Genomic DNA, 10,682 nt, shown 5'->3' on the forward strand with positions numbered 1-10,682 from the left:
AAAAAAAAAAAAAGGAGAGAGAAGAGGATAAAGACAGCAGTGAACAATAGAGAGGCAGGATGTTAATGAGAAATAGATATGGTTTATTACCTGTTGATGATGACATGTATAGTATTCTCAACTGAACCGGTCTGGGAAGTATTTCATGATGGGTGAAGTCTTTTTAATAAGCAAAATGAGAAATAGTGATTGATTGTTTAAAAAAATTATAATAATAATTATTGGGAAAAGCATGGAAAAGATATTGAATGATAAAGCGGGGAGATTGATATCTCTGTATTGACTGACATGCATGGCATTCCCTTTTGAAAAAGCAATGGAAGTCAATGTAAAGTTGTATGTAATCTAGTATAATAGAAAGAAGATTATTATGATAATAAAAATAAATAAATAAATAAATAAATATGTAAACTGTTACATATTCTTTGGTAGTATACATAAACCATACTAAAATGTCTTTCAATAAGTAAAAGGCAGTGTTTTGGATACAGGGAATTCTAATTAAATTGGTAGAGTTATGACCAAATATATAAAGTAGACATCACTACCTTATCTTCAGCTTTTGCCTTAACAGGTTAATAAACACAAATGAAAATACAGGTGAGTCTGCTTAGTTTCGAGAAGTGAAGGGATTTTGCCAGCATTTATATATTCATATAACCAGTTACATATAAGCCTAAATAAAAGCAATCTCCAGTAGGCTTTGAGATGGCATTCACCGTCCTTGTAGGAAGATGAGCATCGCTAATGAATTACCAATTATATCTTTAGAAAGGGCAAGTAGTGATAGCACTTACTGAACTGAAATTACTATAAAAATTAAAAAAAAAAACAATATTAATTTAACCACAAGCCAGTGTTACTTAAATCAGGATTTTCCAACAAAAATATCCTGTCAGCCATTCATGATCTGAGTTCTGGTGTAGGAGATCAATTAAAAAATATGGTACACATAAAAAAGGTGAGACATTTCTGTTTTGTCATAAATAAGGCAGTGGCCACCTATTACTCAGTAGCGTTTTTAAGATAAGCTATCAACTCTGCTCTTTCCGACTTCTTTTTAATGCCAGCGAAGGTCATTTATGTTCTAGGGATGTACTTCTGGGGATTCTCCAAATCCTCCATCAGAGAATCCTCTCCCCAGGTGATGCCTTTGTTCTTGTTGGCGTCTGTGTAAGAGAATCCAGGGGCCTGACCTGTCTTCCGCCCAGATAGACCATGGAGATTTGGGCCAGTCTTGTGCTTGCCTCCCTTTTTCACGGTGTGGCACTGGGGACACTTCTCAACAAAAATCTTCTTGCCTTTTTCAACGTCAACCATTTTTAATTCTCTTTCGTTGCTTGGGAATTTAGAGTAACCGCTCAGAAGCCAGACTCTCTCCATGTAACTTTTTATAACAACTGGCACTCAACAAAAATTAATTCTCTCTCATGAGCGCTAGCAAGAGAACTCAGTCTCTTGTGAGACATTGTTAATGCATTCATAGGAGGGATGCCACCATGATCCAGGCCCACTAGGCCCCACCACCTCCCAGTACTGTCACACTGGGGACCATTTTCTAAAACATGAACCTTTGGTGGACACATAACCCAAACCATAGCACTGTGGGATAGTTTCCTATAATGCAGGTCATGGGGTCTCACTGCCTGGGGTTAGTTCAGGCTCAGCTGCTGCTTAGCCTAAGATCTGGGCATTCACTTAAGAGTAATAAAACTAGGATCTGCAGTTGGTATAATAGTTATGTGTTCCCAAGAGGAGAATGGAGAAGGGATTGTGGTGTGGCCAACCCCCAGGGGGTGATTTCTCACTTTCTGTCTCTCTTTCTGGCGAGTGCATGGGCCCTATAGGAAAAACCTCTCAAAAAAGAAAATTAAAAGAACAATAAAACTATTGGGTTGTCGGAAAAGCCATGATGCCTTTTTGCACAGAAAAATATGCCATGACTTTTCTGACATCCCAAGTTCATGGGATTGTGAAAATATAATAATGAGCTTGAAATACTTAGCACTGTGCCTGTTAACATAGCGAGTGCTCAGAAAGCATTTGCTGTTACTCATTTTTGGAGATCCTATCTATGTGTAGTAAATTCCTTTAACTGTTGGGGTCATTGTCATCTGTTCCCAAGTTGCATTTACATAATGTCCATCAAGTACATAATAGATCAAAGAATTTGGGGGAACTTTCAACTAGTCCTTTTGTTTTCTTTTTTCTTTTAAGAGATATTTTTGCTATAGTGTGTGCTGACCAGAGACAGGAAGAGATAGAGATGGAAAGTGAGAAATCACCCCTGGGGGGAGGGCATGCCATAATCCCTTCTCCTTCACTCTCCTCAGGATTTTGGGCATGCACACACACGTGCCTAGTGTGTTTCAAGCCTCCGGGTCTGGGATGTGAACCGTGTTCGATTACGTGAGAGTCCAGTGATGTAACCATTATGCCATCTGCTAGTCCCAGTCCTTTCATTTTCTGAAGCAGGGGCCTCTGTCTAGGAGTGTCCCAGGGTGCAGCCCCAAGTGGCAGTATAGTCTTTCTTGTTCAGGCTTGTTACACATTCCTGCCAAGCATCAAGGAGGGCTTGAGCCAGGAGTAGCCACCAGTACTAGCAGGACCTCTGTGCAGGTGTACTGAGTGTGCGCATAGGAAAGGCGCCCTTCGCCGATTGTGGTACAGAAGGAAATGGTCATCTTTTAGTCCCTCCCTGTGGACTCAGTGCCTCATTCTGGGATAACTAAAGTATATATGACATTTGTTAATTATATATGAACAATAGTTTTTCACATGACTTACAACCTATAGACAGTACCATTTTATTATAAAGTATTGTTTACCCCTCCCCCCCTTTTCCTAACTGTATGCATTCTGTATAAGCCTCTTTCTGGTTTTTAGCAAAAGTAACTCGAATACCAGTTTTTAAACATCTTTATTTGCAAGTGTTTGTTTTTGTGTTGTACACTGACAGATTCCATGTTAAATTTCCAATCTTCTGGAACTGGAGAGGCACTTGTACATTCTTACATAGTTATTTTATCCCAAGTCTTATTTTGTTCTCCTCTATGTTTTTTGTTCCCTCATCTGCCCAGATTTCCTCACCTTTTAATGTTTAAAAATTCTGCTGGAGGGCATGTGCAGAGAGAAGACAGGGAGAAAGCATTCTCCAGTGGGGGCATGGTCACACCACAATCCCTTTATCTCCCATCTTTACATTTCGTCATTGCAACATGCTTTTATAATCCCAAATCCTCTCTGGAACAAGATTGGGAGTGGACTTTAAAATGATATTTTAGGGCCAGCAGATAGCATGGTGGTTAAGGTGCTAGATCCCACATGGCTATGTGGTTTGAGTCCTGGACCCCAAGACTTGAAAGACATGCCAGGCATGTGTGCATGCATGCCCCAAATCCCAAGAGAATGGAGAGGGGAAAGCAGCATGGTCATCCCCACAGGGGTAATTTTAAACTTCTCTCCTCCCTCACCCCTCTTGTTTGAATCTCTCTGACTAGCATATGCTAGCAAAATCTAAAAAAATATATTTTAAAAGGATATGTCCTGTTTTTCAGTGATCACTGAAGGATTTCCATCAAAATTAACTGATGTATCCGTATTTAAATATCTTTATTCCCAAATCAGTATGGTATTAGTCAGTTTGAATGTCATACATATAATAAAACAGATTATTCAGTTTATTTACAATGAAACACTTACATCATATGAACTGAATCACCTTATCTGCTGCTATATCCTATTGTAAGAAGTGAACTGGTACAACTCCTCTCTGAATGGAGCAGCTTTGGTTCTCTGGGGGAGTGCTGAGTTGGGTTTGGTTTCTTGGTGCTTTTTTCCATGATGCGATTAAGAAAACAATCCCTGGAAGTCAGCGATTGGAACCAGACCTCCCCAGGATGGAGCAGGGAAAGGGCCAACCACTGTGCCATGCGTGACTTTAGGGCATTCAGGCACTCAGGGTCCAGCCTGGAGCCATGTATGGCCTGTCCCATTTCAATGCCCCACAACTGCTGTACTTAGCAGGATGTACGGGGGTGGGGGGCACACAGTGGAGGAATCAGGCCCAACAATTATACAAATAGTTCTAAATTTTCAATGGCAAGGAGTTAATTTCTAAAATACAAGCCTATGGACAGCAGCTGGAGAGCTAGCCATTAACTACAACGTGTGTGCAACGTAGTTAGGGAATTGCTGTGCTTACAAGGTCACATCTAGCTTATTTATCTCGAATTTTAAAATAATTCATTCCCTTGTTGGGTATACAAGTGAGCAACGGAGAAAGTGGTGCATCTGCAATACCTAAAGTCAAAGAAAGAAATAAAAAGGGAGGAAAATTAAAATAATCACAAAGATTTGAGCCTGTATAAAAATACCCAAGATTAGAGGTGGACGTGGACATGCCCCCTCCCCCTATTAAGTGCAGCAGAACATGCTGAACAGGGCAGATGTGCTCGCAGACTGGGGTGCTGGGAGAGCTCAGGGAGCAGTCAGGAGACAGGATCCAACGGAGCTATGCTGTTGATGTTTCTAACTTGTGAAATAAGCTGGTAACTCACCGGCTGGTGCTAAGGATTTCAATGCTTCCAAAAGGTGTGGGCTCGAGAACTTTATCAGGCACCGGAGGGGTTCTTGCCTCTCAGCCAAGACGCCCCCATTTAAGTCACTTTTGAACTTCGTCTCAAGCTGTAAGCAGATGTTTTTACACATGACTATGAAATTTATCAGTTAGAATGGTAAATACAATGAAACTAGACCATACATTCATTAACTCTCATCATCAAGAAAATAGGATCAATGAGGGTGGGGACCACACAATTTGCTAACTGCAACCCACACACTACACAATATCCAAAACGGAATACCCACATGCAGTGGCTGACACTAGTCGTTGAATATCAGGCCCATCCTCAGGTGCCCTTTACAGATTAAAATTTTTTTAAGTCTTCCCCTCCCCCATAGGTCTCGTGTGCTTACTGGAGAGATGCAGAGAGACTGAGACAGTGAGAGGGGAAGTGAGAAATCACTCCCTGGGGGGATGGCCACACTGCAATCCCTTCTCCTCCATTCTTCTTGTGGGATTTAATGCATGCACTCATATGTGCTCGGGGTGAGTTTCTTTTATTTATTTATTTATTCATTCATTCATTTTAATTTGACCAGAAAGAGACAGAAACAGAGAGAGAGAGGGAAAGTGAGCAGGCAAGCCAGCAGGTCTGGGACTTGAACCGTGGTCAGCCTTCAGCATCTTAACCACCGTGCAACCTGCCGGTACCCCCTGGAGTGAATTTCAAGCCACCACCTCTAGGATTCAAACTGCGGTCCGTGATAGGGAGTCCAGTGCCTTAACCATTCACTATGCCACCTGCTGGCCCTTACAGTTTACATTTTTTGGTGAAAGATTTTTGCTATAGTGTGCATGTGCTCGTCAGAGAAAGACAGAGAGACAGAAAGTGAGAAATCATCCCAGGGGGATGGCCACATGGCAATCCCTTCTACTCCAGTCTCCTCTTGGGATCTTGGGCATGGATGTACATGTGCCCAGTGTGAGTTTTCAGCCACTGGGCCCAGGACTTGAACTGGGGTCAACCAGCAACGTAACCATTATAGTATCTGCTGGTCCCAGTGTGCATTTTTTAATGGAAAATTACCACCACCTTTTGTAATCTGCCATTTCAATGTAAAAATACCTTTTGAGTTACCGCTATAATTTCTTTTTAATTTCCTATGATGGAGAGTTAAAAAAAAATTCCAGAGGGCATATGCACTCACTAGAGAGAGATCAAGAGAGAGAAAAAGAGAGAGGGAAAGCAAGAAAGCACCCCCCCCCCATGGGAATGGTCACACCACAGTCTTTTTTCCTCCCTTTCTCTCTTTGTTTGGAATTGTAGGCATGCATGTACAAATGCCTGGTGTTTTTCAAGCCATGGGGTTCTGGATTCAAACTATGCGGTAGGTCATGTGGGATACAGCCACCTTAACCATGAGGTCATGGGCGGTCTGGAAGGTTTTAAACATATACAAAAGTAAGGACCACAGATTGAGTCTCATGTGCATATTACCCCCAGTGAAATGATTCATCTGCTCATGACCAGTTTTATTTCATCTTTATCCTGCCTTCTATTTCCCACAGCTCTCCTCCACTGTGTTATTTTGAAGCAAATCCAAGATATCATAACATTCTAGCTTAAATACTCCAGTATGTATCCACAAGAGACACAAAAGGACTCTTCTTAAAAACAAAACTCCAATAGCATGGCATACCAAATAACTAATAACAATGAAAAAAATCATGTATCATCAGGTCCAAGTACAGTTGTCCCTTGGAATCTGTGGGGGGAATTGGTTCCATGACTCCTCGAGGACACCCAGATTCTCAGATGATTGAATCCCTTACATAAAATGCGTATTACTTGCATGTAATCTATGCACATCCTCCTGTACACTGTGAATCCTCTTCAGATACTTATATGTAATGCAATGTACACGTCATGGAAATACTTGTTACACTGCACTGTTTAGGGAAGGGCGACAAGAAAAGTAAGTCTGTACATGTTGAGAACAGGCACAACCAATTGTCTTTTCTGAGTGTATTCCATCCACAGCAGGTGGAATCTCTGAATGCTGAACTGGTAAATACTAAGGGCCAACTAACTGTACTGCTACTTCAACAGGTACTTGGCTCTTAGAGTCTGTTTCCATTTTTTTTTTTTTTTAAACTTAAGGTGATTCTTAAAGTTCGGAGGCAGTATGTGGAAATGTTTGGGGGATGAGTAACGTCTATGACTAACTCAAATGATTCAGAATAAAAAGAAAGCAAATGTGACAAAGTGTTAACTGGGAAGAGAAATAAGATAATGAATGTTCTTTGGATATCCTTCCAAGTTTTCTGAAGGTCTGACATTTTCAAAATAGAAAAGCTAGGGAAAAATTAGTAGGTATAAATGTGCATCTTGACTTACAAGAAAGGATCATTCTAACAGGTGTGTGAAGGGAAGTTCAGTGAATTGAGTCTCCTGCATCCATTTCGGAATCCTGGCCCAGTGGTCCTGATTTTAGGGCACTGAGAATCAGCTGGAGGGTTTGTGAAAACATTGCTGGTCCCACCTCCCCTGATGCAGTAGGACTAGGGTGGGCCTCAAATCTGCATTTCTGACCCATTTCCAAGTGCTGACGTAGTTAGTCCAGGGATTACACTTTGAGAACCACTGTCCTACATTAGGAGTTGTCTATAAAGGAATTGGATTAAAACCTGCCATTAAGGAAACTACTTGGAAGAAGTCAATGAGCTTCTCCCATTAAAAACAAATCAATCCAAACAGGCATTGGGCTGAAGTGAGCAGATTAGTGGTAGATTTAAGGTGTGGGCTCTAGCTTAGGAAGATACAAAGAGATTAGCATAATCATGATAGAAACCTCAGGTTCTAACGGTGGCAATGGGCTTGCATTAATTACCTGTGGTCCTTTTCTGGTGAGAAGCAGTGAACTTCTGGAAGGAGCTACATTTGCAGTACTGTATACGCTACCGTTCTTTCTTCATGTGAGGCCAAGTGGGCTATGTAGTGACTTCTTTATAGGCACTCCTTACTTAATGACCCAGTTCCTATGACTAAGGTGTTAAGCTAACTGGTCACTAAGCAAAGAGCTTAAAGGCAGATGTCTTGTGGGTATCTTGACACCATAGGATGTGTATGTAGTTTTCAATAGATATCATGTGACATAACACTAGAATAATGTAATTCTATCCATACAAAAAGCACATATTAGATAAGCACCAGAGAGCGACAAGACACACCACAACATGGTAATATAAATCTAGCGTGATTGATTTTTATTTATTCTGAGTAATGAAAAGATATAAAGGAAACTCTAACTTGATAACTTTGTTTAAATTTGCATCTCTTACATATAACAGAACATAAAAACATAGTTGGCAAAAATAATAAAGATGAGGTACCAAAAAATTAAAGTTCATTCATAAAAAAGATTAATATTTTATCCACTGACTTCTTCAAAGTGTGGTAGTGGTTCAAGGTCATCAATGTCACCATCAGAGTTATCATGAGTTATGGAGGGCCTGATTAAGGGAGGTGACAGTGATGAAATAAAGCTATTTCCAGTGGAAGAGGTGTTGGGTGTAGCTTTCAAGGAGAATCTTTATTTTATTTTTGAGAGTTTTTTTGTTATAAGGTGTGTGTGCTCACCAGAAAGAGCGACATAAAGACAGAAAGCGAGAAATCACCCCCAGCGGGGAGGGCCATGCCGCAATCCCTTCTGTTCCATTCTCCTCTCAGGATCCTGGGCACGCACACACATGCGCCCGGTGTGAGTTTAAGCCACTGGGTCCGGGACTTGAACTGTGGTCGACTACATGGGAGTCCAGCAACATAGCCATTATGCCAACTGCTGGTCCCTCAAGGAGAATCTTATTATCGTGGTCTGCTCTGTAAGTTTCTTTTGTTCTTCATAAATTTCATGATTTGCTGTTGCACTTCCGTGAACTGCTCAGCATTCAGATTTATTCTCTCTAGTTCTAATAGAGCCCCATTACCTTTTGAGAAGACGCTGGCTGATCCTTGTACAGAGAACTTTGTACTTCTTCCATTCTTTCCTCTTTCTTCTAAGTCCTGCTGCATTTCCAGCTCTATTAAACTGTCCTTAGGAGGACTTCCCTCCGCTTCCTCCCAACAACATGACACTGGCTTTAAAAGCCTTAAAACCAGGCACTGTTTCAGCTTCTTTGTGTAGGTAGGACATTCCAGACATATTTTCCTGAAAGTGCCCAGTTTCATCCTCACCTAAGATCTGTTCCAGGTGGTAGCTGCCTTCCTTGATAATTTTATTGAATTGACAAACACAATTTTCTGCTGCTTCTATGCTTGTGCTTGCCACCTCACTGCTGAAGAAGAAAAACACTAAGGAAAGGGATTCCTCAAGCTGGAGAACTGCTTTTAAGTCTCAGCGGTGATTAAACAGGTATTAGCAGGTTGTTAGTGAGGGCTGCATTATATGCTTTATTCAACAAGTATCTATGAGCATCTGCTCTGTGCCAAGTGATGTTCTAGGCGTGAATGGGCTAGAAAAATATTACCTACAGGTTCTCCCCCTTGAATATTAATGTAAGGATCACAGCCAGTCATACATAACTACATTAATACAGCCACTCCTCATTTAGTGACGTGCCCGTTAAACGAGCACCCGGACTTACACCGGTTCTCCAGGGTAGGGAATCCCTTCTCAGTCCTTGTCTTGCTCTTGAAGTCAGTTAGTATTCACTACACGAAGCGTTTACCATCATGCAAGACTACTTAGTTCATGCATAAATTTGTGCTTTATTACGAACTCATAGTAGCATTCAGAATAAATTGATTAGATTTATATTACTGTGTAGTGGTGTGCTTGTTGCTTTCTGATGCTTATCTAATGTATGCTTTTTATATGGACAGAATTACATTATTCTAGTATGATGTCGCATATCTATCAAAAAATACAAACCTTATGGTGCCACGGCAAACCACGAGACATCCACCCTTAAGTTCCCAGCTTACTGACCAATCTGCTTAATGACTTAGTCGTAGAAATGGAACTAAAAAATGTACTATACAAAACTGAAGTGATAAATGAAAAAGGAAAGGTTTCTTAAGACTTGTTTTCTTTTTAAAAAGTAATTATTTAATTATACTTATTTATTCAATTATTTTAATTTTACCAGAGAGACAGAGAGAGAGAGAGAGAAAGTGAGAAAGCAAGCCACCAGGTCTGGGACTTGAACCATGGTTGGCCTTGTGGGAGTCCAGTGTCTCAACCACCATATGACCTGCCAGTCCCTTAAGACTTGTTTTCTACTGAAGGTTTTTGTTCTTTTAAAAAAATACTGGTATCTTATCTACTGTTGATATGGTTATTGTAATATCTTACCTTGTATTGTGCAAATTCCAGTCGTGGTTGAGGGTAGTCTCCAAAAGTTTCTTGAGTTACTCTCTGGACTCTGTTTTTTTCTATTGCGTTTTCATGAATGATCCTTGAATCTACTATATTGTGGAAGATTTCAAATGCAACAGTCATTAAGAATATATATTTCATGCCATGGGCCAGCCTGTGGCATGATGGTTTATGTGGCTGGATCCCACATGGCCAACTATGTAGTTCAAATCCCAGACCTGGAGGTTTGGGAAATGCACCAGGGATTATGTGTGTCTGCCCAAAATCCTGACAGGAGGGTGAAATGAGGAAGGTTCTGTGGCATTATTATGCCCCATGGGGAGGTGCTTTTTTCACTATACCCCACCTTTTAGTGAGAACATGTGCCCTCTGGCAAATTAAGAGAAAAAAATAAAGAATATGTTTTATCTTTAAGGTATCCTCCTTTCATTCCTAACCTTTCAGATTATTTGTATAATTTAAAATAGCTATTTCTTCTCTTTATTACAATAATTTCTTATTAGAGAGAATTTAGAAAGTACAGGCTGATAAGGGAGAAAACAAAAATCACCCATAATTCTACTACCCAGAGACAAGCACGTTTAACTTTTTAATATATTTCTATCTAGCTCTTTATATGGTGCATAAAAATACACAAATTTTTTAAACTGGGATTATACCATACAGTTTTGTATTCTCCCTCCCCCCTTTTAAGTTTTTTTTTTTGGTCTGAAGAGTACATAAGCTGACTCGAGAAGGAA

The 10,682-nt window shown here is 40.4% G+C and overlaps 1 protein-coding gene and 1 pseudogene across 2 annotated transcripts in view; both read right to left on the reverse strand.

Annotated features, from left to right (window-relative positions):
- Positions 1–1,005: 1,005 nt before the first annotated feature.
- LOC106735319 (cytochrome c-like) lies at positions 1,006–1,335 on the reverse strand (annotated as a pseudogene).
- Positions 1,336–3,593: 2,258 nt separating this feature from the next.
- CENPN (centromere protein N) overlaps positions 3,594–10,682 on the reverse strand; it is a 30,034-nt gene continuing 22,945 nt past the window's right edge. For both annotated transcript variants that reach the window (XM_006152594.3, XM_006152592.3), the window contains 3 exons: positions 9,919–10,031; positions 4,560–4,686; positions 3,594–4,302 (listed from right to left, as the gene is read on the reverse strand). In XM_006152594.3, coding sequence (XP_006152656.1) covers positions 4,220–4,302; positions 4,560–4,686; positions 9,919–10,031 — 323 coding nt within the window. In that variant the 3' untranslated portion in view covers positions 3,594–4,219. The remainder of the gene's footprint in view (positions 4,303–4,559; positions 4,687–9,918; positions 10,032–10,682) is intronic.

Source organism: Tupaia chinensis, unplaced genomic scaffold (genome assembly GCF_000334495.1).
Source record: "Tupaia chinensis unplaced genomic scaffold, TupChi_1.0 Scaffold000355_1, whole genome shotgun sequence".
NCBI lineage: Eukaryota > Metazoa > Chordata > Mammalia > Scandentia > Tupaiidae > Tupaia > Tupaia belangeri.